At 45.6% G+C, this 27,725-nt stretch overlaps 2 protein-coding genes across 4 annotated transcripts in view; one reads left to right on the forward strand and one right to left on the reverse strand.

The window, feature by feature from the left end:
- The window catches only part of LOC131328057 (MADS-box transcription factor ANR1-like), a 95,125-nt gene that overhangs the window by 32,810 nt on the left and 34,590 nt on the right, over positions 1-27,725 (reverse strand). The gene's annotated exons all lie outside the window — the stretch shown is intronic.
- On the forward strand, positions 17,158-25,748 carry LOC131328055 (uncharacterized). Of its 3 annotated transcripts, XM_058361188.1 has the most exons (5): positions 17,158-17,261; positions 18,261-18,322; positions 19,161-20,382; positions 25,122-25,183; positions 25,520-25,748. In XM_058361188.1, exons 3-4 carry the CDS (start codon positions 19,170-19,172, stop codon positions 25,157-25,159), a joined length of 1,251 nt encoding a protein of 416 aa, XP_058217171.1. In that variant the 5' UTR covers positions 17,158-17,261; positions 18,261-18,322; positions 19,161-19,169; the 3' UTR covers positions 25,160-25,183; positions 25,520-25,748. The 3 variants fall into 3 exon arrangements, 2 of the variants coding, with proteins under 2 accessions (XP_058217171.1, XP_058217172.1); XR_009200348.1 differs by lacking the exon at positions 19,161-20,382 and having other exon boundaries at positions 25,520-25,591; XM_058361189.1 differs by lacking the exons at positions 17,158-17,261; positions 18,261-18,322 and having other exon boundaries at positions 18,960-20,382.

Below are 27,725 nucleotides of genomic sequence, written 5' to 3' on the forward strand. Positions count from 1 at the left end.
CCAACAAGGGATCCCGGAGTTCCCTGCCTTTCCTTCCTGCGAGGGCCGCTTTGGTCTGGGGTACTCTTCCTCTACCAAGGATGCCAAAAGAAGGAAATGCACGGGAAAACCTCGATCTCTCTATGGTGAACCCGACAGCTACTTTGTACGCGAAGTGGGGAATGATGTCTACACCGGACAGCCTGAGCCTTTCATCGATTCAGTCACTGGGGATTTGCTGCCTGGGTTTGAGGTTTTCGCTGATGACACTTGGTCCTCTAGTGATGAAGAGCCAGCAAGGGCGGAGTTCAAAAGGAAGCTTAGCCAGCTTAAGCTAAAGACTGATTGGCTGGTGTCTTTTGATCAAGGGAGCTTGGAGCAGCTATTTTATGAGTTCTCCCAGGTGGGTTTGGCCAAGGAAGCTGAAGAGGCCGAGGTGTTCATGCTCGGTTCCGACGATCTCAAGGATCCCCTCTCCCTCATCACAGAAGCAAAGGGTAGTCTTAAAAATTGCATTTTCAAACCACGCCTTACTTGCATTGATGATGTATCAGAGTCTGACACTGAGTCTGTTGAGTCCTCTGAGTCTAAGTCTAGCTCTGAGTCGGAGTTTGAGCCTCTTGGCCCTCCACGTCATGGCTTTTACTTTGAGTTTGATTCCCTTGTACTTGGCGACCCTGCAGGGTCTTATGAAATGAAGGAATCCTCTTCTGACTACTTGAATGATCTTTATATAAACTGTGTCGACCCCGGCGATGAAGGGATAGATTTCGATGGGGACATTCCCAAGGAAATCCGTGCCCTCATCGAAAGGGAAGACGAAAGGCATGCTCAGCCGTTAAAAGAAGAAATAGTCTTAATAAACTTGAAAGACGAGAATGATCCCCGAATGGTTCAGGTGGGCTCCACTTTATCTCCAGAGGAACATCACGATTTCAAAGAGCTGCTCTCAGAATTCAGCGACATCTTCGCGTGGTCTCATCAAGACATGCCCGGCATCGACCCAGAGATAGTGGAGCATTGAATCCCCTTGCTACCGAATGCCAAACCTGTGAAGCAGAAGTTGAGGCGGATGAGGCCAGATTGGGTGCAGAGGATCAAGGAAGAGGTCACTAAGCAGATCGACGCCGGTTTTCTCATGGTTTCTCAGTACCCTATGTGGGTTGCTAACATTGTTTCAGTTCCTAAAAAGAATGGGCAAATTCGAGTGTGCGTGGACTTCAGGGATTTGAACAAGGCGAGCCCCAAGGACGATTTTCCTCTGCCTCATATCGATGTACTAGTTGATAATACGGCGGGCCATGCCCTGCTTTTGTTCATGGATGGTTTCTCCGGATATAACCAGATTCTTATGGCGCCCGAAGACCGTGAGAAGACGACTTTCATCACTGAATGGGGGACTTATTGTTACTTGGTCATGCCGTTTGGTTTGAAAAATGCTGGTCCCACCTACCAGAGAGCCGCTACGACCATTCTGCACGACATGATGCACAAAGAAGTTGAGGTCTACGTGGACGACATGATTGCTAAGTCAAAAACTCGGGAAGGGCATGTTCCTGTATTGAGGAAGTTTTTCGAGAGGCTCCGAAAGTTCCGCATGCGTCTCAATCCACAGAAATGCACCTTTGGGGTCACAGCAGGTAAGATGCTCGGTTTCATGATCACTTCGCGTGGGATTGAGGTCGATCCATCCAAGATCAAAGCGGTGCTTGAAATGAAGCCACCAGAGACTGAAAAGGGAGTGCGAAGCTTTTTGGGGAAGGTTCAGTTCATCAGCAGATTCATCGCCAAGTTAACCTTAACTTGCGAGCCGATGTTTCGTCTACTCAAGAAGGACACCCCGTTTGTATGGTCGGACAGATGTCAGGCGGCTTTCATGTCCATTCAGAACTATCTGCAAAACCCGCCTGTCTTAATGCCACCGGTGCCTGGAAAGCCCTTGATTCTATACTTATCTGTGAGTTCTACATCCATGGGATGCTTGCTAGCTCAAGAGGGTGACCAGGGAGTTGAGAAGGTCGTTTATTACTTGAGTAAGAAAATGGTTGGGTCTGAAGAGCGCTACACCGCCTTGGAGAAAACGTGTTGGGCTTTGGTTTGGGCTTCTAAGAAGTTGAGACACTACATGCTGGCTTACCCAGTGAAATTGATTTCTCGGATGGATCCACTCAAGTATCTATTTGAAAAACCGGCTCTCACTGGTAAGTTAGCACACTGGTTGCTCCTTCTGGCAGAATTCGACCTCGAGTACATCACGAGGAAGTCAGTAAAGGGGCGAGCCATCGCTGAGTTTTTGGCTGATCACCCTGTGGATGGACCGGAAGATGCGGATTTCGCGTTCCCAGATGAGGAGGTGCTAGCAGTTGTCGAGGACGTCTGGACTCTGTACTTCGATGGGGCAGCCAATCAGAAAGGATTTGGGATCTGGGTCTTGCTAATCGCCCCCGATGGTTCTCATATTCCGCTTGCATTCAAACTTAACTTCGATGTTACAAACAACCAAGCTGAATACGAGGCCTGTATCGTGGGTATGGAGGCTGCACTCACGCTCGGCGTTGAACGACTCGAAGTCATCGGGGACTCCAATCTCGTTGTATCTCAAGCCAATGGGGACTGGAAGGTGCGTGAAGAGGGGTTGAAACCTTATCATCAGGATTTGGAGGGGCTAATTCCTCGCTTTAACAAAGTGACTTTCACCCACATCACCCGTTTGAAGAACCAGTTTGCCGATGCCCTCGCGACTTTGGCTTCCATGGTCGAACTACCCTTCGGAGTCAAACTCCGCCCAGTCTTAATTGAACAACGGGACCGCCCCGCTTATCAATATGTCAACGCCATCGATGATGTCGATGATGGCCTACCCTGGTACCATGACGTATGGAATTTCGTCGAGAATGGCACATATCCGGCTGAGGCCTCTAAGAAGGATCAGACTGCATTGCGAAGAATAGCCGCCCAGTACATCATTTGCGGGGGAAAGTTATATAGTAGGTCTCATTGCGGAATGCACAAGCTCTGTGTCAACGGGGCCGAGGCTGTTAGAATCATGGAGGAAATCCACGAGGGGGTCTGTGGCCCACACATGAGCGGCGTCATGCTGGCTAGGAAAATCTTGCGCCAAGGCTATTTCTGGTCTACTATGGAATCTCAGTGTGTAGATTATGTGCGGCGATGTCACAAATGCCAAATTCATGCTAATCTAATGCATGTTCCACCCTCTAACCTATTTGGCATGGCTTCGCCTTGGCCTTTCTCTGTATGGGGCATCGACGTCATCGGTATGGTTAGACCGTCTGCATCGAATGGCCATAGATTCATCCTCGTGGCAATAGATTATTTTACCAAATGGGTGGAGGCCGAATCTTATAAGACCCTAACCACGGTTCAAGTCACTCACTTCATCAGGAAAAACATCATCTACCGATATGGGGTTCCGCAAGCGTTCGTATCAGACAACGGGAGTCATTTCAAAGGCAGGGTTCTAGAGCTCTTTGAAGAATTCAAGATCCAAGTCCATCACTCAACGGTCTATCGTCCCCAAACAAACGGTGCGGTTGAAGCGGCCAACAAAAATGTCGAGACAATCATCAAGAAGTCTGCAGAGTCCGCCAGGGACTGGCACGAGCAACTGCCTTTAGCTCTTTGGGGTTACCGAACGTCGATTCGAACATCAACGGGGGCAACCCCCTATTCCTTGGTCTACGGGATGGAAGTAGTTCTCCCTATAGAGCTTGAGGTGCCGTCTTTGAGGATCATGGTAGAATCGGAACTCTCGGAGTCTGAATGGCTCAGTGGGAGATTTGTTGAACTCATGCTTTTCGATGAAAGGAGGCTTCGGGCCCTGTATCATGTTCAGGGGTATCAGCGGAGAATCGCCCGGGCATTCAACAAAAAAGTGAAGTCTAGGGACTTGGTCGAAGGGGACATGGTTACGAAAGAGATTCGGGCACCAGTTTTTGACCCCCGTGGCAAATTTCGACCCAAGCGTTCTGGACCTTACATCATCAAGACCATTCTTTCTGGGGGAGCAGCTCAGCTCATTGATCTTGACGGCAACGAATTCAGCTCTCTGGTTAACCTGGATCAACTCAAACGATACTATCCCTGAGAGAAGCTCGTTGGGCCGAAAACCACAAGGGTGGGCGGTTCCAAGCAAAAATTAGAGCAAGCCTGCTAAGCCGAAAACCTGAGAAGGCGGTTTAGGAAAAAATAAATAGGCATCAATCAAAGCTCGCTAGGCTGAAAACCCGAAGTGGCAGCACTAGGCAAAATTTAGAGCGCAAAAGGAGAGTTAAAATACTTGAGTGAACCTTGGCCTGAACTACGTGCTGACCTGATTCCCTGAAAGGGGATACGTAGGCAATCTCTCTGTGAGATTCGGTCACAATCCATCAACTTGATCCACGGTTTCCCATTACCAGGGGTTGGCGCGATACTTGGTTGACACGGCGGTTCAACACCTGGATCAAAAGGGGACAACTCTCGAACCTTCATTTTTATTCAAATTATAACTTCTATTACACAGGCTGAGCAGTTTTAAAAAGATTAAAGCATAAAAACAGAACAAAGTGCACGAGGCCTTAACAGGCTCACGGTTTATTCTAGATCATCAGGATTCGTCAGAAGTCAATTGTTGTTTTGCCTGCTTGCGATTTCCCTTCTTAGCCATGTTTGATATCGGTGCGTAAGTTCCGTGCTGAAGTCTGGGTCAGCTCCTCCGAGTTGCCGCAGGCCCCAGTCGTGCTCATACCCTCTCAGATTCTGGTCAGTGAAAGCGGGGACTTGGAAACCTTCGGTCCCAGCTCGGTGGAGTCCTTGGCTCATTCCTAGTTGACGAAGGATGCGTCCGGGGATGTAGAATGTGAAAGCAGTCAGCCCAGCTATCACTACCCTCTCGAATCCTGCAGAACTCAGCGCCATGTCTGGAATGTTTAAAGCTTCATGCCGCCATATGATCTCGTTCGGCCGCATTTCCCTCATAAATGCGCACCATTGATTCACAGACATTTCCGGATAGATCATACCCCGCTGGTGCATTCGGCCGGGCAGATGAGGCCAATTTGCTTCCGGTGCTGTGAGCAATCCCAATTTGTCAGATAGCCAGAGCTGCATGAGTGGAAAAACAAGTGAGAAGCCACATAAAGCTTGAGAGAAAAGACAAGTAAGGAGCTTTGATATAGCCTTAGCTGAGAGATGAGGTGAAAACAGAACGTGTGAAAGCCAGAAAAAGGAGAGCTGAGTGAGAATTAAGCTAACCTGCAGTAGTAGTGGACTACCGCCGAACACGTCTGTTTGGCCTGAAGAAGCCAAATCCAAACCTATGAGTGTCTCTGCCAAAACCAGTGGTACCACATTTCTCCGAGCACCCATTTGAGCGGCGACGCTCACCAACATGGGGTTGACTCGCCCATTTGGAGATACCAGTAAATAAGCAGCCAGCACGCCAATTGCCAGGGCAAATCGACGTCGAGCCTGCGCGGCTATATTCTCTACGTCCCCTTCTGGCCCATACCACTCCATTAGGCGCATGAAGTTGATTTGCCCTCCAGTTAGCAAACTTTCGGCCGCCCCTCTGGTAATATCAAGACTTGACTGTAATAGCTTTGGCATGCTCTTCCTATAAGGCGGCACGACAATCACGCTCGAGGCGACTCCTTGGAGGTATGCTTGGAATTCCTCCACGGTTGGGCACAGCTCGTCAACCCCAAACCTGAACACGTGAACCTTTGGGTCCCAGAATTGTAGGGCTGCCCTCAGAAGCTCTGGACGGACCCTCACATTGCGAAGGAAACGGAATGCGGCCAGCCCGTGAAACCGGAATGACAGCCAATCTCCAGCAACAAAGGCCATAAGCCAAGGGCTAATCAAGGCCGGAAGATTATTTGCCATTCTGCTTCCTCGCGGGACTTTCCAACTGTGGGAGAAATGCCTTTCACTTGCAGAATATTGGCCTCTTTATAGATAGAATGCATAGAGTGTCGTCCCTTCCCAGTACAAACATCCATGCCATGTGGCGTTTTCTTCTTCAAAGTGAGGGCATCTCTGCACTGCCCCCCCCTCTCTGAAGTACTCTGAGCAGTTAAAGGTTGATGACGAGGCTTGGACGTCCAAAAATCAGAGATGGTCAAATAAAGGTGGCCTGGCATGGCCCAACCATCGCGCGATGATCTCAGTCCATCGCGCGACAAAGCACCATCCACTCCATCGCGCGACATTATCAAACCCTCGCGCGATGGTTCAGTCTGCATTTTGACAGATTTCACCAGCTACTGTCCAATTTTGGTCGCATCCTATTCCAAGGGTACTTTTGCAACTTTTGTGGTTCCGGCAAGTCAATATGAGCATATGCAACCATGTCCAAGCATCGGATTCGAGATATCACGTTTTACGAGGTTTTTGAACCCTCGGTGGCTCGTTTCAAGGCCAAATGTGTGTTTCGGAAGGTCGAAACTCGTTCCGGAGGGTCGTGTCCTTTTCTCTCAGGCCGAACAAGTCATGGTGACCTGTTGTGACTGTACGGAGGTGTCGGTTTCAGTCCGGGACATAATAGAGTCTTGTTTTCCCATCTCGTGTCCCTTTTGTGTCTTTCGTAAGGATTTTGGGCAATTTTGCGTTTCGGGAGGTATTCCTCGAATCCGTCGGTTCTCTTGAGTCATTTTGTGTATTCACAACCTCATGAAGGTGTTCTTTTATCCAAGTTAGAATATTCTGGGTTTTGGCTTTTAAATGTCCAATATTTCGTATCCTCGTATCCTAACTGTATCCTGGGGTACATTTTCGTTTTTTTTCCGAGTCAATCATGTGTGTGCGTGTGCGCGCGTTTGTGAACAGTCTCGGTACATTATCAATGCAAGCATGGTATTAGTGGCAAGCGTTTATTTATTCTAAGATCATTGCAAGAGTAAAATGAACTGAAAATGCAAATTTTATAGCTAATCCATATCTATCCATATCGAAACAAGGGATACTACTGTGCGTGCGGCGCTTTGGCCGGTCAAAAGTCATCATGTCAGCTCGGGCACACTCGCCCATCAAATCAAAAAGGCGCACAGGCCCCAAAAACATGTATCAAGTATCAACTAAGGCACTCTGGCCTTCCATCTATCTACGCGGGCACGCAGGCCCAAAGGCAAAAATCAAAGATGCGGAGAGACAAGTGAGGCTTCTTAGTAGCCCTCAGTCCTCCCCGAACCAGTCACCATCCCTGTCGTCGTCGTCGTCGTCGTCTCCCTCTCTAGGATCCTGTCTAAAACCAGGGTCATCGGCTGAGTCGTCTGAACCACTGCTGTCAGGCACCTCCCCGCCCTCCTCTTCTTCTTCTCCCTCCTCGTCCTCTTCTTCCTCAGAATCCTCGGGCAGGATCAGCCGCTTCTTGCGGACCGGCTCATCTTGCGAGGGCCTCTGGCGCATCTTCAACTGATACCTCTCCTCTGCGCGCCACGGCATCTCGGGCCGCCTCCTCACTCGTGACGGGTGGCTGTACGCCCCGCGTCTGTGGTCTAGTAGTAGGTGGAGGAGCGGGAGTCCTGCTTGCTAGCTTCTTCTGCGGAGGCTCTCTCGCGCTCTTCCTCCTAGGAGCCGCCTGTCCCTGTGTCTGCATTGTAAAAATTTTGCACGTTTAGTATACATTCTATATGTTGTATGTTTGCAAGCAGGTACAATTTATTTCAAAGTTGACGGCAATTAAAGTACACTATGTATCGAGCAAAGCATGCATATGTCAAGTATCGAATGCAGGAATGTATCGTTTCTCTGAAGGGTATATACCTGAGATCTCTGAGCTGCCGGTGATGGAGAGCGCAAGTCCAAAGGCCCCACCTTATCACGTTCTTCAGCGCAAGCATGCGCTGAACGGCCTCGTTCGCCCACTCATTGGGCACCTGCAAGAATAACTTGAGCATAAGTAACGGAGCAATATCTCAAGGCTTTATTGGAAGTACAATAATGAAGGGTACAATGCCTTACCGACACAGTGACGGGCGCTGGCTCAACTCTGGCAGGAACTAGGTGTAGCTCGGCCGGATTGCCCTGAGAATCCACCACGGCTATACGCCATGTCAACTCTGGTGGCCCACCTCTCACAGGTCCACTCGGACCCCGCCTTGCGCGACTCTCGCCACTGCTCTGCCTCGCAGCGACGGCCCTCCTCTCCTCAGCAGCTCCCCGGGCCTGACTCCGGACCTCCCTGAACTCTCGTACTCTCAACGGCCCCGCCAAGCGCTCTCTCTGGTAAACCGCATAGTCCATGCCGGGACGCAGATAGCGTGTCAAGTCAGTGTCGGGCCGTGTGAAGACCTCTAGCTCGGCCAACGTGTACTCCCCTGTGTGTGAGGCCCGTGGTGGAAGCGGCCCGGGCACCTGGAACCCTGCGTGGCCAATCGACTGGCGTGTCACTCGGTCACCCAAGTACCACTGCCAACCAAAAGCTGACTCCAGCAGCACTCTGCTCGCCGTCACGACCCTACTCCTGGCCAAGTACTCAGGCTCTGACTCTGCCACTTTCCAAGGATCCCACTCTACCTGTGCAAGCAAGCAACGCAAATGTCGGTCAGCGACAGCATTAAAGCAATAAAAGGGACGCATATTTAAATTTGATGAAGTCGTGACATACCTGTGAGGGTCGGAGCTCGTCTAGGTATACCCTGAAGCCGTTCAGGTCGCCTCGCCCTCTTTTCTCTCCCATATTCTTCTTGCTCCAGATATGAGCACGTGGGAGGATCCCCAGGTCCAGGCTCTTTGTCACTGGACGGCACATGTTCAGAACTTCGTAGGCCCAGAGCTGCACAGTTGTCAAGGTTCAAATCATTAGTACAACGCAGGAATATTTTTGAGCAGTTTATGTATTCAAAAAGATAAGCGCATATTGGAAATGTACTTTACTCAATAATGATCATACCTTCCAAATCCGCCAGTATCCAGCTGTGCTCATCTCGGTCCTTGACGAGTCTCCCATGAAACCATAGGCCGCGCCAAGCGCAGCTCCTCCCCAGTCAAAACGTGAGGCCGTCCTCAGATCCCTCAGTGCAGGCAAGTACGATAGGTGGACCTTGCTGCGCCTGTTCGGATACAGGGTGGCGCCAAAAAGATACAACAGGTATGCCCGGGCCATCTGCTCCGCCTCCTGCTCCGTCGCCACCTCCTTTGCAAGGTATCTCGTGAACTGGCCATATCTCGCCATCCCCTCCTCAACCTTGGGCACCTCTCCCAAGAACCACTCCAGGGCCGCCTCGTCCTCCTGAATGCCCGAGTCAAACGGGATAGGGTCACCTCCAACCCTCAAACCGGTAAGCGCCGCGAAGTCAGTAGGCGTCACTGTCATCTCCCCGAGCGGTAGGTGAAAAGTGTTGGTGGTATCTCTCCATCTCTCTGCAAGCGCAACCAAGACCGCGTGATCGTTTCTGGCCCGAGTCAGGGTCTGTATGAACTCCCCAAAGCCTGCCATATCCACCAATTGCCTCACCCTCTCCGGCAAACCCTGGTACAACGCCAAGGAGCTACAGGCGCCTCCGAAACCTCGGATGTCCCTCTGTCTCGCTCTCTCCTGCATTAGACACGGAAACAAGCAACAGGAAATATATCAGCATGTGAGGCTTTCATTCTCAAGTTCTAGGTAATCAATACAACTTGGCAGTAGATGGTTGGTTCAAGTTATTATGTCTCATGCATGGCATTCAACGTGAAACTATAGTGTCACTCTTCGTATCTACTTCAAAGGATCATCCTATGTTTTTCGGTACGTAAGCAACATGCGTTGTATTAAAATGGCAATCACAAAAGTAAATGAGGGATTTTCAGAAATTTACCTCAGCCCAGCTGCTTGAAATGTGGGTGTCGGGGTCTCTCAGAACGAGCTCGGCGTCGTACTCCGCTTGCCGTGGCTTGTATGCCGCAAATCCTGACGGTACAAACAGGTGTGGAACTGGTGACCTGTACCCCTCTGCTGAAAACGGAGCACGAGTCAAGCTCTCCGCCTCTGACACTGCGGTCACTCTGGGTCCCTCCCCCCTCGCTCCAACCCACTCCTCGGCCTCCGCGTCCCTCAAAACCCCCTCCTCGGCGGCCCTCGCCCTCTCAGCCCTCGCCGTAGCCTCTGAAGCGGCTATTTCCCGCTCCCGCTCCTCTCGAGCCTCCAACACGGCAGCCCCAATCATGGGATCCTCTTCCGGAAGCCGGGCTAATCTCTCGTCACTCAGGAACTCCGCAAGATCCTGTCTCGTGATCGGCCTGTGGCCCGATGACGTGGCCCCCGGCCGAAACAGTACCTCCTCCTCAGGAATCTCCGTGGCTTCCTCCTCCTTGGCCGCCACGCCCTTACCCTTCGCCGGATCCCTTGGCGGAGTCTCGCTTGGCCCATCGCCACCATCCTCGGCACCTCCACTGCCTACACCCTCGGAACTGCTACCAACCACCACCGAACCACTCACGGCCTCGCTCGGGTCCAATTGCACGACCCCAGCCCTCACGGCCCCGATCTCAACCGTCGCGCGACGGTCTGACTGCGTCGCGCGATGATTGCCGTCGCCAACCGCCTCCTGCTCGTGACTCCGTTCGCCATCACCGCCGCCCGCTACCTCTGCACTGGTGTCTACAACAACCCCCGATGCCGGCCGATCCTCTGTTTCGACCACCATTGGTCTTCCCTCGTCCTCCGGACGATCAACTACTTCCCCACTGCCCCAAGTAACGTCGTGATCAGCCATGGATGATGATACACACGTGGGTTTGCTTGGTTTTGGGACGGAATCAAGGGTTGGAGAGGAAGAGTTTGAGAGAGAATAGTGTTGGAGGGAGTTCGAAACTGCTGTGAGCGGTTTTCGAACGTCCCCGTCGGTTGTATGGAAGAAAGCAGGTCCGGGCCGGGTCTGGGCTTTTAACAGATCCAGGCTTGAACAAAGAACCCTCGCGCGATGGTATGACTATGTCGCGCGATGGTTTGGTTGTTCTGAATGGGCCCAATCATGCTTATCCACCCTTAAGAGCCCATAGGTTCTCACTTAGGCGCTGCAACAATTTTGAAGTTTATTGTGAGTCGATGTCTTTTTTAAAACCCAAAGCACATTTATATATCCCCAGCAGTGGTCCAATTTTAATCGGCGACGATCTATCCGTCCAATTTCAATCAGCGACGATCTATCCGTCCAAACTTTCAATCCGCGACGATCTATCCGTCCAATTTCAATCGGCGACGATCTATCCGTCCAATTTCAATCGGCGACGATCTATCCGTCCAATTTCAATCGGCGACGATCTATCCGTCCAATTTCAATCGGCGACGATCTATCCGTCCAATTTCAATCAGCGACGATCTATCCGTCCAAACTTTCAATCAGCGACGATCTATCCGTCCAAAATTTCAATCAGCGACGATCCATCCGTCCAAATTCGGATCAGCAATCAATCTGCTCGCCGATCCGTTGGTGCACGGTATTTGTATATACTTGCTAGCACTTTTCGTTTAAATCGGCTTTTGGGTGGATTGGATGGGTGTCTAGAAATCTTTGACGTTACCTGTACCAGCCAATGGTGCTCCGCGTGCCGTCAAAGAGGGACTACTGTAGACACCCCAATCTGACTTCCCGATCGTTTTACTTTGTTCTTCGGTTTCTTGATTCCCTGATGATGAGTCAGGTCGAAACAGTCCCGAGAACTTGGAATGGCTTGAGTTTGGCATGTGAGGAACCCATCCTTAGCCCTAAAACCTTTAATCAGAACCTAGACCCTGGTCTGAATGTCGCGCGACAATCTAGGACCCTCGCGCGATGGTTCGTCTGCCAGGTGGTGGTCAAAGTCAAAGCTTTGACCATTGACCATCGCGGGGTTGGCTGGACCCTCGCGCGATGGTCTCACTCCATCGCGCGATGGTCAACACCTGTCATTTTCACCCAGATTGCGTGGTGGTCAGGGGGCTACAGGCCTATCTGACCCCGTTTTCTCGGCTGAACAGCGTTCTGGGGGGGCTCCCCTTGCACCACCTCACCCCCCATTCTCCCATCACCTTTGCCACCCACTCCTCCACCAAGCATTTGTAACCAGCATTGTTGGCTGGTTACAAAGGCTTGGTTAGCCATCCACTGACCCCTTCTTTTCTATAAATCCCCCCCCCCCCCCCCCCCCCATGCTTCCTTGCAAAGGGTTACAAAAAAAGCTCTCACCAAGAAAGAAGAAGAAAAACTCAAGCACAAACACTTCACACAACTCAAACCCACATAATCACCCTCCAAATCTCACCATCTCATCATTCAAGCCATCTCCAAGACACTCAAAGCAAAGGTATAATATCTTTCTGCTCACTGTTCGATCCCCTGAGGGGGGCTGGCAGGGTCAAGGCTGGTAATCGATACCAGTTCTGGCCCTAAAGCCGGCAGAGTTTCAAGGGCTGTTGGCTGGGAAACCCTCGCGCGATGGTTCCGTATCCTCGCGCGACGATTCTGTCTGCGTGAGAATGGACCACGTGGGGAAGGGACCCTGGTCTTTAAGTTTATTATTGTGCATATAGCTCTTTTAAAAGTCTTTAAAGGAAATTTAGCCCACTGCTTTGCTGTTTTGCATGTTGAAAATCATTGTTAGGCTTAGTTTATAACACCTCTTGGTTTGGAATGCTTTTGGGATGCTCCTGAACATGTCTCAGAGCCCTAAGTATGCAAAGCAATTCCTGGAAATCCAGTCAGAACAATCGCGCGTCTGTCTCATTCTGTCGCGCGATGGTTCTCTCTCTCCCAGGGACCGCCCTTGCATGAGCAGCCTGGCCTTGGCCTTTGTTTAGACACCCCCACTGTTTAGGGGTTGCATTTTCATAATATTTCTATCTGTTGGCTATAATATTGTTTACTTTCAAGTACCCATAAACTGCTTGGTTTGCACCTGGGTGAGCACTGGTCCTTCCAGAGCCCAGAAGGGAATGAAATTCAAACCATTGGTGAAACATGAATACTCGCGCGAGTGTATGGGAATGTCGCGCGACGGTTTGCTTGCATGCGGATGAACTCACGCATGCAAGCTGGCTGTTTCTTCGTGCCAAAATCATACACAGCGCTGTCTTGATGTATGATCAATGCTTTGAACTTCGTTCTATTTATTACTCGTCATCTCGCTCATGCATGCTATCCATCACTTCCTGCAAACTGTTACAGTTTTAATCCCCGATTAACTGTTCCCCCGCCCTAATTGGCTAAAAATTGATTAATGAAACAGAATCGCAAACAAACATTTTTCGCAAATGCCTAAGTAGAGACCGATCTCCGGATTGGGCGAGAGGGGTGCCATAAAACCCTTCCCCACTCGTAACCTGGCTCCCGAACCCAGATATGGTTATGACGGACTAGTTCCTTAACTCTTTCAAATCAAACAGCGCAGCAAGTGCTTCGAAATACGGTTCCTTGGGTGTCGGACCTTCAAAACCCGAGTGGCGACTCTGTATTTTGCGAGCGCTTGCTTTACCCGCTCGCGCTCCCTTGACCCGGGCCCCTTGCCTCGCGTCTCGGAATCCGAAAATTCCGAAAACGGGCACGCATGCCCACAATAAGGACCAAATAACATGCGAAGTTATTGGACCAAAAGATTAATAAAGGGACAGTGACATATGAAGTCACTGGTCCAAGTAATTTGTTCGGCAAAGATATAGCCGAACAGAAGGAAAACTCCTGAAAAGACATTTGATCTAAAGTAAATTGATAAAAGACCAGTTACACTTAAAGTGACTGGTCCAGACAATTTGTTCGACAATGAGACAGCCGAACAATGAAAGAATTCCAATCAAGTGTTGGAGCAAAAGGAACATTATGAAATGTTCCAAAATAGAAGGATTCCATAAAGAAATAAGATCTCGAGAATATAAGATCTGAGAAAGATACCCAATGGGAATGAGATGTTCAGCCAGCTATGGAAAAGAGTCCTAAAACGACTAAAGTAATGAACTAATAAGGGAATGAGAATCCACGATATCCTGGGTTTCTCATACGAGATAGAAAACCTAGGGCAACAAGGATGCTTAGACAGCAAGCATATGCATATCTATAAATACGAGGTAAACCTGGAGGAGAAAGGTACTCAATACGTTACATTCATATTATTTTCCTACTGATAATTAGGGTTTTTCTGCTAATACATGATACTAACTTAGGTATCGGAGGGTCTTTGCCACGAGAGGCAAATGGGCGCTCACCTCTTATCTGTTTTACAGATTAGGGTTCCGACGACAAACTAGGGTTCTGGTGAAGAGGTACGAGTAGCCGTTGCAATCTGGTGTTGTTCTAAGCATAAATTGTTTTCATCTCCCTACAATTGGCGCCGTCTGTGGGAAACGATAGAGTTCTCTAAAAAATATGACCATGGTGGAAGAAAATCCAATAACACCACTCGATCCAAAGAATCTGCTAGATGGAGGTGGAGATAAATCTCCACCAGGGGCTCCGAGAAACCCCGAAGGTAGACATGGGAGGACCACGAGTAAAGGCCGCCCCCTTACTGTTCATAACAACTCTAGGAGCAAGGAGGGAAGGACAGCCTCAAGGTCCACAAGAAGGAGTAAATCCCATCGAAGGGATGAGTTGGTTGCACACTCAAAATGTGTGCACTACAGCGAAGATGTCCTCGATAAAAAGAGGTAAGAAATTTAGTAGTTGTGGGCACACGCCCCGAAAGTTTGACTTTCGTGTATGAAATCGGGTGTGCCCTTTTTTGGAAAAACGCGGTGAAATGCTTCGATTCAGAGTCGCCATTCGGGTTTTAGCGGTAAAATACCCAAGGAACCGAACTTGAAATGTTTCCTACGTTGTTTGATTTTGAAAAGGCACAGACTGGTCCGTCGTCACCTTCAATATCTGAGGTTCAGGAGCCAGGTTACGAGAGGGGAAGGGTTTTATGGCACCCCTCTTGCCCAATCCGGAGATCGGTCTCTACTCGGGTATTTTGTAAAATATTTGTATTTTTCTCTCATTAATCACTTTTTAGCCAGGTAGGGCAGGGGGAACAATTTAAAGGGAATTAAAACTGTAACAAGTTGTATTATATGACAAAATGTGATGGATGTTTGATTGAAACAATGAATATAGAATGAGAACAAGCACCTGTGAGCGTTTTAGACAAAATGGAGACATACTAATCCAGAATGATGCACGCAGGAATAATCCTGTATGCACTGACCAGGCCATTGCATACAGGGATGACCTGCGTACACCACACCATGACTGGCGTGCGCCGGTTAATCTAAACCCATAGCTTCTATTCTCAATCCTCCGGGCTCTGGAAAGGACTAATGCACACCCAGAATAAACCACGCAGATAATATAGCAGAATAAATATAGTTACAGATAGCAGATATGGCTTTAGAGCCAAAAAAATTCAGCAGAACACCCCATAAATAGTGTGGGGAAGTAAACAGAGGCCAGGATTAACTAACATGCAAGGGCCAGTCACTGGACCTCATAATAACTGTCGTACGCCGATCACAATGGATCGTAAGCTAGTTATTTCGTTGATCCAGTGCTTGGCTTTACATCATCTGGGTTCTGGAACATGCCCAGAAGAATCCCAGAGGCATTCTAAAGTAAAAGTAACATATTAACAACTACTCAGTTCTAAAGTACAGAAAGCAGTAAACCGGATATTAGCATGCTGTAAGGTGATAAAAGTAAAAGAAAACGGAAAAACGAGTGATCAATGACCCCCATGCCAGTAGTGCACATACTACCATGACTGGTGTACGGCTAAGGTATACCGGCGTGCGCCATTTATCACTTCACACGACCCTTGACTCTTTGCCAGTCTTAGGGCTAGGACTGGTATTGATTACCGATCTTGACCCCGCCAGCGCCCCCCCCCCCCCCCCCCTCGCCTCAGAGGTCAGAACAGAAGGTAAGCAAAAAGTGATATACCTTTGGTTTTGTGGTTGATGGAATGTTGGAGATTGAACTTGAGGTTTGAGGGATGCATGATGAGTATGGGGGTGTGGTGAGTGTATGAAGGGGTATTTACTTACTCTTTCAACTGGTGAGAGACAAGAGCAAGCAAAACAAAGAGGAAAGAAAGAAAGAAAGAGCTTAGGAGTTTTTATGAGTATTAACCTTGTGAACCCCCTTGCATATAAATGCAAAGGGGGTATTTATAGGCAAAGGGTGGACTGAGAGAGGGCAGTAACCAGCTGAGTTAAGGCTGGTTGGGTTAAAGGAGGAAGTCTTCATGCATTAAATGCATGGGACTTGGGTTGAAAGGAGATGTTGGAGAGAAAGGGACAGCTCGACCTTTTTGCAATCATCAAGATACTGTGTAATGTATTGGGTGGCCACAAAAGTCTCGAGCACATGGTTGAATAGTGACGATTTGACTGGCTTTGACTGGCGTATGCCATCTTTTTACCAGCGTGCGCCATTGGTAACTGAGTCAACGGTCGATGACTGACACGTGGCGGTTTACCAGCGCACGCTAGCACAGTACTGGCGTAAGCAAGTAGGGTTTTGTTGAGGCCATTTGGTTCTAGCTTGAAGGGTTTTGAAAGAGGCTTGAAAAAGGTTTGAATGAAGTTCGAACCGTTCAAGGCTCAAACACTCCAACAACCTCGGGATGTTCTTGACTTTAATCATCATTGGGGAATCAAAGACCGTGACTAATCTGGACAGTCCAGAATAGGGTGTCTACAGTAATATGCTCGTTTGATCAAGAAACGAGAGCATGCGATCCGGGAGTTAAAAAGGATCCAAGAACATTCGGAGGATTCTGGACTTTCATGGAAAAATTCCAGGGGAGACCGGTATGATATTGTGAAATATAGAAAGACCCTTTCACGAGGAAGAAGGAGCAGAAGCAGAAGCAGAAGTCCCACCCCAAGACGACATAGAGCTTCTCCACGAAAAGAGAAGAGCAGAAGTAAGAGCCGAACACCGGAACAACAATAGGCTTCTTCAAGAAGAAGGAGGAGCAGGGGCCGAAGTTCTACCCCTGAGGAGGAAGGGACCAGAAAATATCATAGGGACAGGTACGAGAGACCTAATTCCAATTGGGAAAAGACTAGACCTGTAACACCCTTTTTAATTGAGGTGCTTAAATGTTATATTTAATAACCTAAAGGGCTGGAGTACAATTTTTCTTTAAGATGGTGCATGTGTGCCGTGTGTGTTGTGTGGTGTTGAGTGTGTGTGTGTTCTTTTAAAACAAAAAAAAAATAAAATAAGAAAACCCATCAGGTTGTTCCAACGTGAGAGAGAGAGAGAGAGAGAGAGAGAGAGAGAGAGAGAGAGAGATCAGCCGGTGGAGAAGAAGAAGAAAGAAGGAAAGAAAGGAGGAAATAGGTATGGTCAAATTGAAGCCATGAGAGAGGGTTTTTGAACTTGAAGTTGAGTTTATTCCTGAAAATTCGTGTGTAGTATGATTATGCATAACTGTGTTGAACCCAATTGAATCCATTCAGTTTTTGATGAATATTTCTTGTCGACTTTCTGATCATGTTATTTTCTGGTAATTTTACTGGAGATGCCTCTGTGAGTGTAGTTTATGTTGTAAAAATTTCAGAATTTTCTGAATAGTATGGAAAAAGATAAAAATCTTGAACCGGACTGCAGTCAGATTCGCGTCTGTGCTGACAGCCCCGACACATGTTGGAAAAACGGGCATAACTTCTTGCTCGGGTATCGTTTTAGGCACCGTTTCTTGATTCCGAAACTAGACTTGTATATCTTTCTGAATCTGTAAAGATTGTGCCTTAGTTTGGTCTGACCAAATTCAGTTTTGGTTCCGAAGTTAATAGTTTGGTGATTCTGAAATTCTGGGCAGGTTTTATAGCTGTGTTCTTCATCAATTTTGTCATAGTTGAATATGCTTACTGAATATGGATGCTGTTGAGTCTTAAACCTTGATCAGTTGGTGTTGTTTTGGCGTTGGAAATATTGGAAAAGATTAAGTGTGTGATTTTTAATGAGCATTCGATCGCAGACTGTTCTGCTGGGTCTGTAGTTTCTGTTTTAGATGTGTAATTTCAATGGAGCATATCTTAGTCATTCGGAGTCCAATTTGGGCAAATTTTATATCTAGATTGATGTACTAGAAGCCTTCTTGCTAGTGGTGGTGGTCTTGTAGTATTCTTTGAAACCTATAGAATTCTATAGTCAGAAATCGATCAGTGGTTCTGTTGATAATGTGTGAAATTGTGGAATTCTTGGTTTTGGGTACGAATTGGTGAATTTACTTTTGTTCGGCAATTACTAAATAGTTAAATTGATGCAGAACATTGTTAATGCATTTGTTAAAGCCTTAAAAGTATTTCTATACTAAAATGTTTGGCTTGTGGATAGGTGACGAGTCGGTGAATCAATGAGCACCGAAACCATAGTTGTACTTTCTTTTGGAGTACGAGGTGAGTGTTTGATTCATAGATGTTGTTCTATATTGAATTGAACTTGATTGTTGGCTTAGTGCCCGGTGATTGGCTTTATGCCTTAAACTATTGGCTGTGTGCCCGGTGATTGGCTTTATGCCATATGGCTTTATGCCTTAAACTATTGGCTGTGTGCCCGGTGATTGGCTTAATGCCAAAAGGCTTTATGCCTTAAATTATTGGCTTTGTGCCCGGTGTTGCTTTTAATTACTTGGTTCACTGTTTGACTGGTTGAGATATATCTTTTAGCTGTACCTTTAATATGGAATTGCATCCATGTCTCATAACACTCCTGGAATCCATTTTGGAATCCAGTTTTGCAGGCGTTGTAGATATCCACTGCTGATCGTCGTGGGGTTGTACGCTCGCTTAGGGTAGCATGTTGGGAAGGCTGGACTAGTTTTGGCAAAATTTTGTAGATAGGGATGTAGTTGCAGCCTATGTTCATATTTGGTTTATTGTATAGTTTAATGCTTTCTTAAGACTTCCGCTGTGTTGTAAGAACGTTAAGTTTTGCGTTATCAATAAAATGGCTGTTGACTAATTTAGTTGCTAAAACTTGAGTTATAGAAATGGGTTGGTGGTTGACGTTGCACCCTCACGTCGGTTTAGGCTCATTTGAGTGCTGGCCCGGGGTGGGGTGTGACAGCTTGGCATCAGAGCCTAGGCTTATCTAGATTCTGAGAGTCGTTGAGCGAGTGGCAATCTAGCAGTGGATTTAGGAGTCGATCATATTTTGTCAAGTAGTTTAGTGTTGGTTTATCTAACATGATAAAATAGTGTATGTTGTTGCTGTTGTCAAATTGAATTGCAACAGGCAAGGAAAATGGAAGAAGAAGCCTCTACCCATCCTGAGCAAGCAGATCCGGCTGCTAGGGCTGCACCGGCAGGAGTTCAGGTAGGGGCTAGGGATATCGATAGACTATTGGCGGCTTTAGCACAGTATGCTGAACGACAAGTTGCACCTCCGGTTAATCCTCCGGTTAATCATAATGTTGGATTACTAGAGAAATTCAAGAAGCTGTATCCAACGGAGTTTGAAGGTACTTTTAAACCTCAAGAGGCGGAGGATTGGTTGAAAACGGTTGAGAGAGTTCTAACAGCTATGGGAGTAACTGATGAACAAAAGGTGACTTTAGCAACCTTCACCTTGAAAGGGCAAGCTTTATTATGGTGGGAGGGAAGTCAGAGGTTGTTGTCAGCCCCATTACCAGGTATTCAGCCACCAGTGCCACAAGTAATCACATGGGCTAGATTTGTGAAGGCTTTTAATGATCGTTACTGTCCTGAGACGTATCGTTTCCAGCAGGAAGCAGATTTTATTAATCTTAAACAGGGGAGTATGTCGGTGGCCGAATATGAAGCCAAGTTTAATGCTCTTTCAGCCTATGCTACGGATATGGTGAATACTAAAGAAAAGAAGGGTAGACGGTTCAGAGGTGGGTTGGAAGATAATGTTCGAACCAGAATGACGATTTATAAAGAAAAAGACTATGCGGATTTGATTGAAACAACAAAGCAGATTGGCAAGGATGTTGAAGAGTTGTTTAGTAAACGAGAACAATCAAAAAAGGGTAAATTTGAGGCGAGGCAGGCTAGCCAGGGGGGAAAATCAAGCGATTTTCATAGAGGTGGAGGAGAATTTCAACATTTGAAAGGTCAGGGTGGGGGAAAACAGCAAGGTAGTCAAAGCTATGAGGCAAGTAAGCCAAGTTTTGGCAGGGCGAGTAGTTCAAGTGGACGTGGAACTCCTTTTAAGTGTTATCGGTGTGGGTCGCCCGATCATCGCATGAGAGATTGTCCGGAATCGGGGAAAGGGTTTAAATGTTTTAGATGTGGAGAAATGGGGCATATTGCAACTCATTGCACGAAACCACAAGCTTCAGGTGCATCTTCTAGTGGCAGTGTTCCGGCTGGCCGTGGAATGAATGTTGGTAGACCTGTTGGTCGGGGTGGTGGAACAGGTGGATCTACAGCACCGGGGAGAGTGTTCGCCATGACACGACAAAATGTCCAGGCAACTCCAAACGTGGTGACAGGTACTTTAATGGTTTGTGGTGTTAATGCACAAATTTTAATTGATCCTGGTTCTACGCATTCTTTTGCGTCGAACTTGTTTAGTGTGCATTTGAATAAGCATTATGTGTTATTAGACACTGCTTTGGCGATATCTACTCCTGTTGGAGAAGTGGTGATAGTTGGGGTATCTTTTCCCAAGTGCGTGGTGAATTTGTGTGATAGAAATCTAGAAGTTGATTTGATTCCTCTAGTAATGTCTGATTTTGATGTTATTCTAGGAATGGATTTCTTATCCACACATCATGCATCTTTAGATTGCTTTAATAAAGAAGTTGTCTTTAAAATACCGGGTGAGTCAGAAATTAAATTATGTGGTGATAGACAGACTTCTGTAACCACTATGTTATCTGCTTTTAAAGCTGTTAGTATGTTAAGGAAGGGATGTCAGGGGTATTTGGCCTATGTTGTTGACACAGAGAAGAAACCGTTAGAGTTATCGGATATATCGATTGTGAGGGAGTTTCCGGATGTCTTTCCAGATGAATTACCAGGAATTGTGCTTGATAGAGAGGTAGAATTTACTATTGACGTGATACCGGGAACGAATCCTATTTCTATTCCACCGTATCGAATGGCACCGGCTGAGTTGTTGGAATTAAAGATTCAATTGAAAGATTTACTTGACAAAGGGTTTATTCGATCAAGTATCTCACCATGGGGTGCACCGGTTTTATTTGTGAAGAAGAAAGATGGTACTATGCGTATGTGCATTGATTACAGGCAGCTGAATAAGGTGACGATACGGAATACGTATCTTTTGCCAAGAATTGATGATTTGTTTGATCAGTTGCAGGGAGCGACCGTCTTTTCAAAAATTGATTTAAGATCAGGATATCATCAGGTTAAGGTGAAGGACAGTGATGTCTCCAAAACGGCTTTTCGAACGAGGTATGGCCATTATGAGTTTCTTGTTATGCCTTTCGGAGTGACTAATGCTCCAGCGGTATTTATGGATCTCATGAATAGGGTGTTTGAGCCGTATCTAGATTTGTTCGTCATTGTGTTTATTGACGATATTCTGATCTATTCCCGAACTAAGGAGGATCATGAGCAACATTTGAGAATTGCATTGCAGACTTTACGAGATAAGCAATTGTATGGTAAATTGAGCAAATGCGAATTTTGGCTTGAAAGTGTTGCATTTCTGGGACATATGATCTCTAGAGATGGCATTTGTGTGGATCCAAAGAAGGTGGAGGCAGTAGTGAATTGGGAAAGGCCAACTAATGTTTCTGAAATCCGAAGTTTCCTTGGTCTAGCAGGATATTATCGGAGATTTATTCAGGGTTTTTCTTCTATTGCCTTGCCTATGACCAAATTGACTAGAAAAGATGTAAAGTTTGTGTGGTCTAAAGAATGTGAAGATAGTTTTCAGGAATTGAAGTCTCGGTTGGTATCTGCACCGGTATTGACTATTCCGATGGGTACCGAGGATATGGTGATTTACACTGATGCTTCCCATCAAGGTTTGGGTTGTGTTCTTATGCAACGAGGTAAGGTTATTGCTTTTGCTTCGAGGCAGTTGAAAAATCATGAACATAATTACCCTACGCACGATTTGGAGCTAGCGGCTGTTGTATTTGCACTTAAGTTGTGGAGGCATTACTTATATGGCGTGACTTGTGAAATCTATTCCGATCATCAAAGTCTTAAGTATTTGTTTACGCAGAAGGAGTTGAATTTGAGACAAAGAAGGTGGATGGAATTAATGGAATTAATTAAAGATTATGATTGCTCTATTCACTACCATCCAGGGAAAGCGAATGTGGTTGCTGATGCTTTGAGTCGGAAAACAGCAGCGAGAATGACTTGTATCCAATGTTCGAGGGTTATAAATTTTACTGAGCTGAAGCAAATGGGTATGGAGTTCTCTTTCAATAGCAATGATGTTTTGTTGGCACAGTTCAGTGTTCGGCCCTTATTTGTGGACCGTATTCGGGATGGACAATATGACGATCCATATATGGAGGAAATCAGAAAGAAGGTAGTAAAAGGTAAGAGTTTCGGATACAATATTCGAGAGGATGGTATGCTTTTGTATGGACATAGAATGTGTGTTCCAGATGATGCAGCTCTAAAAAGAGAAATTTTGGAGGAGGCGCACAGTTCAGCTTATGCTATGCATCCAGGAAGTACGAAGTTGTATCGTGACTTGAGGGAGTTTTATTGGTGGGTTGGCATGAAAAGAGAGATTGCAGAATTTGTTGCTAGTTGCTTGACATGTCAGCGAGTGAAAGTTGAACATCAAAGACCGGCGGGTCTGTTGCAGAATCTTCCTATACCGGAGTGGAAATGGGAACATGTAACAATGGATTTTGTGACAGGGCTACCGCGTTCTAAGGGAGGTTATGATTCGATTTGGGTTATTGTGGATCGATTGACGAAAACGGCTCATTTCCTACCTGTCAAGACCACATACTCTACAGATAAGTACGCTCAAATTTATGTCAGTGGGATTGTTAGATTGCATGGAGCGCCTTTGTCTATTGTTAGTGACAGAGATCCGAAGTTTACTTCTAGATTTTGGGTGAGTTTGCAACGAGCTATGGGTACTTCACTGAAATTTAGTACAGCTTTTCATCCTCAAACTGATGGGCAGTCTGAACGGACCATTCAGACTTTGGAGGATATGCTGAGGGCGTGTGTTCTTGATTTTAAGGGCAGTTGGGATGAATATTTGCCATTGATTGAGTTTGCCTACAATAATAGCTATCACAGCAGTATTGGCATGCCACCGTATGAGACTTTATATGGCAGGAGGTGCAGAACACCGATTTGTTGGAACGATGTTGGTGAAAGACAGATGTTGGCTCAGCAAATGGAGCAATTAGGTGAGGATCGGAGGCTAGGTCCTGAAATGGTTAAACAAACCGTTGATGGAGTTCAAATTATAAGGAAGCGTTTAAAAATTGCCCAAGATCATCAAAAGAGCTATGCTGATAAACGAAGAAGAGATTTGGAATTTGAGGTGGGTGACCGTGTATTCATTCGTGTATCGCCTTGGAAAGGGGTTGTTCGCTTCAAAGGAAAGAAGAAATTGGCACCGAGGTACATTGGGCCGTATGAGATTACTGGGAGAGTAGGGGCAACAGCTTATCGATTGGCTTTGCCAACGGAATTGGCACGGTTGCATGATGTATTCCATGTTTCGATGTTGAGGAAGTATGTGCCAGATTCGACACACGTGCTAAATGATACGGAACCGATGGAACTAAAGGAGAACTTGACCTATGTGGAGGAACCAATTCGGATTTTGGAGCGAGGGGAATATGTCCTTCGTTCAAAAGTAATACCGTTGGTGAAAGTCCAATGGCGTAATCATTCAGAGCGGGAAGCTACGTGGGAGACGGAGGAGTCTATGTGAAAGAGCTATCCGCATTTGTTTGAATGTGGTAAGTAATTTCGGGGTCGAAATTTCCTAAGAGGGGGAGGGTGTAACACCCTTTTTAATTGAGGTGCTTAAATGTTATATTTAATAACCTAAAGGGCTGGAGTACAATTTTTCTTTAAGATGGTGCATGTGTGCCGTGTGTGTTGTGTGGTGTTGAGTGTGTGTGTGTTCTTTTAAAACAAAAAAAAAATAAAATAAGAAAACCCATCAGGTTGTTCCAACGTGAGTGAGAGAGAGAGAGAGAGAGAGAGAGAGAGAGATCAGCCGGTGGAGAAGAAGAAGAAAGAAGGAAAGAAAGGAGGAAATAGGTATGGTCAAATTGAAACCATGAGAGAGGGTTTTTGAACTTGAAGTTGAGTTTATTCCTGAAAATTCGTGTGTAGTATGATTATGCATAACTGTGTTGAACCCAATTGAATCCGTTCAGTTTTTGATGAATATTTCTTGTCGACTTTCTGATCATGTTATTTTCTGGTAATTTTACTGGAGATGCCTCTGTGAGTGTAGTTTATGCTGTAAAAATTTCAGAATTTTCTGAATAGTATGGAAAAAGATAAAAATCTTGAACCGGACTGCAGTCAGATTCGCGTCTGTGCTGACAGCCCCGACACATGTTGGAAAAACGGGCATAACTTCTTGCTCGGGTATCGGTTTTAGGCACCGTTTCTTGATTCCGAAACTAGACTTGTATATCTTTCTGAATCTGTAAAGATTGTGCCTTAGTTTGGTCTGACCAAATTCAGTTTTGGTTCCGAAGTTAATAGTTTGGTGATTCTGAAATTCTGGGCAGGTTTTATAGCTGTGTTCTTCATCAATTTTGTCATAGTTGAATATTCTTACTGAATATGGATGCTGTTGAGTCTTAAACCTTGATCAGTTGGTGTTGTTTTGGCGTTGGAAATATTGGAAAAGATTAAGTGTGTGATTTTTAATGAGCATTCGATCGCAGACTGTTCTGCTGGGTCTGTAGTTTCTGTTTTAGATGTGTAATTTCAATGGAGCATATCTTAGTCATTCGGAGTCCAATTTGGGCAAATTTTATATCTAAATTGATGTACTAGAAGCCTTCTTGCTAGTGGTGGTGGTCTTGTAGTATTCTTTGAAACCTATAGAATTCTATAGTCAGAAATCGATCAGTGGTTCTGTTGATAATGTGTGAAATTGTGGAATTCTTGGTTTTGGGTACGAATTGGTGAATTTACTTTTGTTCGGCAATTACTAAATAGTTGAATTGATGCAGAACATTGTTAATGCATTTGTTAAAGCCTTAAAAGTATTTCTATACTAAAATGTTTGGCTTGTGGATAGGTGACGAGTCGGTGAATCAAGGAGCACCGAAACCATAGTTGTACTTTCTTTTGGAGTACGAGGTGAGTGTTTGATTCATAGATGTTGTTCTATATTGAATTGAACTTGATTGTTGGCTTAGTGCCCGGTGATTGGCTTTATGCCTTAAACTATTGGCTGTGTGCCCGGTGATTGGCTTTATGCCATATGGCTTTATGCCTTAAACTATTGGCTGTGTGCCCGGTGATTGGCTTAATGCCAAAAGGCTTTATGCCTTAAATTATTGGCTTTGTGCCCGGTGTTGCTTTTAATTACTTGGTTCACTGTTTGACTGGTTGAGATATATCTTTTAGCTGTACCTTTAATATGGAATTGCATCCATGTCTCATAACACTCCTGGAATCCATTTTGGAATCCAGTTTTGCAGGCGTTGTAGATATCCACTGCTAATCGTCGTGGGGTTGTACGCTCGCTTAGGGTAGCATGTTGGGAAGGCTGGACTAGTTTTGGCAAAATTTTGTAGATAGGGATGTAGTTGCAGCCTATGTTCATATTTGGTTTATTGTATAGTTTAATGCTTTCTTAAGACTTCCGCTGTGTTGTAAGAACGTTAAGTTTTGCGTTATCAATAAAATGGTTGTTGACTAATTTAGTTGCTAAAACTTGAGTTATAGAAATGGGTTGGTGGTTGACGTTGCACCCTCACGTCGGTTTAGGCTCATTTGAGTGCTGGCCCGGGGTGGGGTGTGACAAGACCCAATAAGACAAAGTGACAAGAAGATGAAACCATGACTGCATGAGAAGCAGCACGAAAAGCACTCAGGAATATTGCATCCTCACCCTTTGCAAGAAAATTACAGAAGGCTAGGTTGCCGAGTAGAGTGAAACACGGAACGTTTATCCTCTACGAGACAGATGCTGATCCCATGGCACATATACAGCACTACCAGCAGGCGATATTTATGCATGAAGTGGATGATGCAATTATGTGCAAGATGTTCTCATCGAGTTTGGGGAATGTAGCTTTGTCTTAGTTCCATAAGTTGGGTCTACGCTCCATCCAAACCTGGGTTCAGTTGGCCGAGGAATTCACTGCTCGATTCTTGACAAGCAGAAGAGCTCAAAAAACTTTTAAGAGCCTCTCCTTTATGAAGTAAGGAGAGGATGAGCCGATCAGGAACTATGCGAAGAAGTACTGAGAGACTTTCAACGAGATTGAATGTATCAATCTCGTCCAACTCAATGCCAAGAGATCAAACCTTCATAAATTCAATCTTATCACCTTTTCAAAAATATACCTATAAATACCCTACCACTTCGACCCACGAGCACACCCTTGCGACCACCACTTTCCTCTGAGTCAGAATAGAGAGAAAAACAGAAGAAAACGAAGCTCCAATCCATGGATTTTTAGAGAAAGAAAAAAAGAGAGAGAAAAGTGGGTTTCCTAGTTACGACCCATTGAAACCCAAACCGACCATTCAAATCACCTTCTACAACTCCTAGCATCACCAAACAACCCTCAATTTGATCCCAAGGTCCCCCCTCGACCAAACCTGAAGTCACCTTCCTTAATTTTGAAAATTTCGATTTCAATTTAATTCGATCAACCCGAGGTACTATAATCCTATCCAACCTCTTCTCTATGTATAATTATGTATTTTTAGACCTTAGATATAGCTCATGCGAACCCATGTACGAAACCGTAGCCAAAATGAACAAAAAAAGAAATTTCAGTCGTGAACTTGCGGCCGCAACCTTCGAGTTGCCCAGCCGCAAGAACCAGGGTTCCAGACCTCGCGGGCCGCAAGGTCAACCCAGTCAGACATTGTGGTGAGAACTGTTTGGTTCGATTCAACTTTGTGACCTTCCGAACCCGATTTTTGACACCCGGACTATTTTTTCTAGACTTTTCACACCTCAAAGAGTATAACTTGTTAATATCATTTTTTTAATTTTATTCTCTATTTATTATATTTTTCTTACTTGATTTCATTTAAAGTTTATAAACGAAAAATCTTTGCGACTTTCCCAAGAACGTTTTTATCACCCAAATTATTTTTTCTAGACTTTTCGCATCTCAAAGATGATATCTTGCTAATTTCATATTTTTTTTATTAAATTTACTATTTAATATTATTTTTAAAGTGTTTCCAATCAAAATTACTTTACGACCTTATAAACTATGTTATTAATGCCCGAATAATTTTTTTTAGACTCTTTACATGCCTAATATGAAACTTTGTTAATCTCAACATATATTATTTATTATCTATTTATTTTACTTTCGGCAACTTTCGTTAATATCTTTTCTTAAATATTTCCGCGACCCTCTGGATTCAACTTTTGATACTCGAACATATTGCATAGGACTGTAGAACTCGTTTTAAGGTCATGCTACTTCACTTAATAAAACTAGTATAAGCCTAGGCGTACTAATTTTTGACCAAAATTAATATTTTCCTTCTTATTAATTAGGCAAAAGTTTCTTGCTTAATTATTAACTTCTTGGCCATGCAAGACTAAGGGCAACGGCCCATTCATAAAAAGTTATGTGATGGCATTACTTGTTATTTATTTTAATTATTATTTGATTAATTGTATATTGCACCGATACCATTGTTT

This window comes from Rhododendron vialii, chromosome 5a (assembly GCF_030253575.1).
Source record: "Rhododendron vialii isolate Sample 1 chromosome 5a, ASM3025357v1".
Classification (NCBI taxonomy): Eukaryota; Viridiplantae; Streptophyta; class Magnoliopsida; order Ericales; family Ericaceae; genus Rhododendron; species Rhododendron vialii.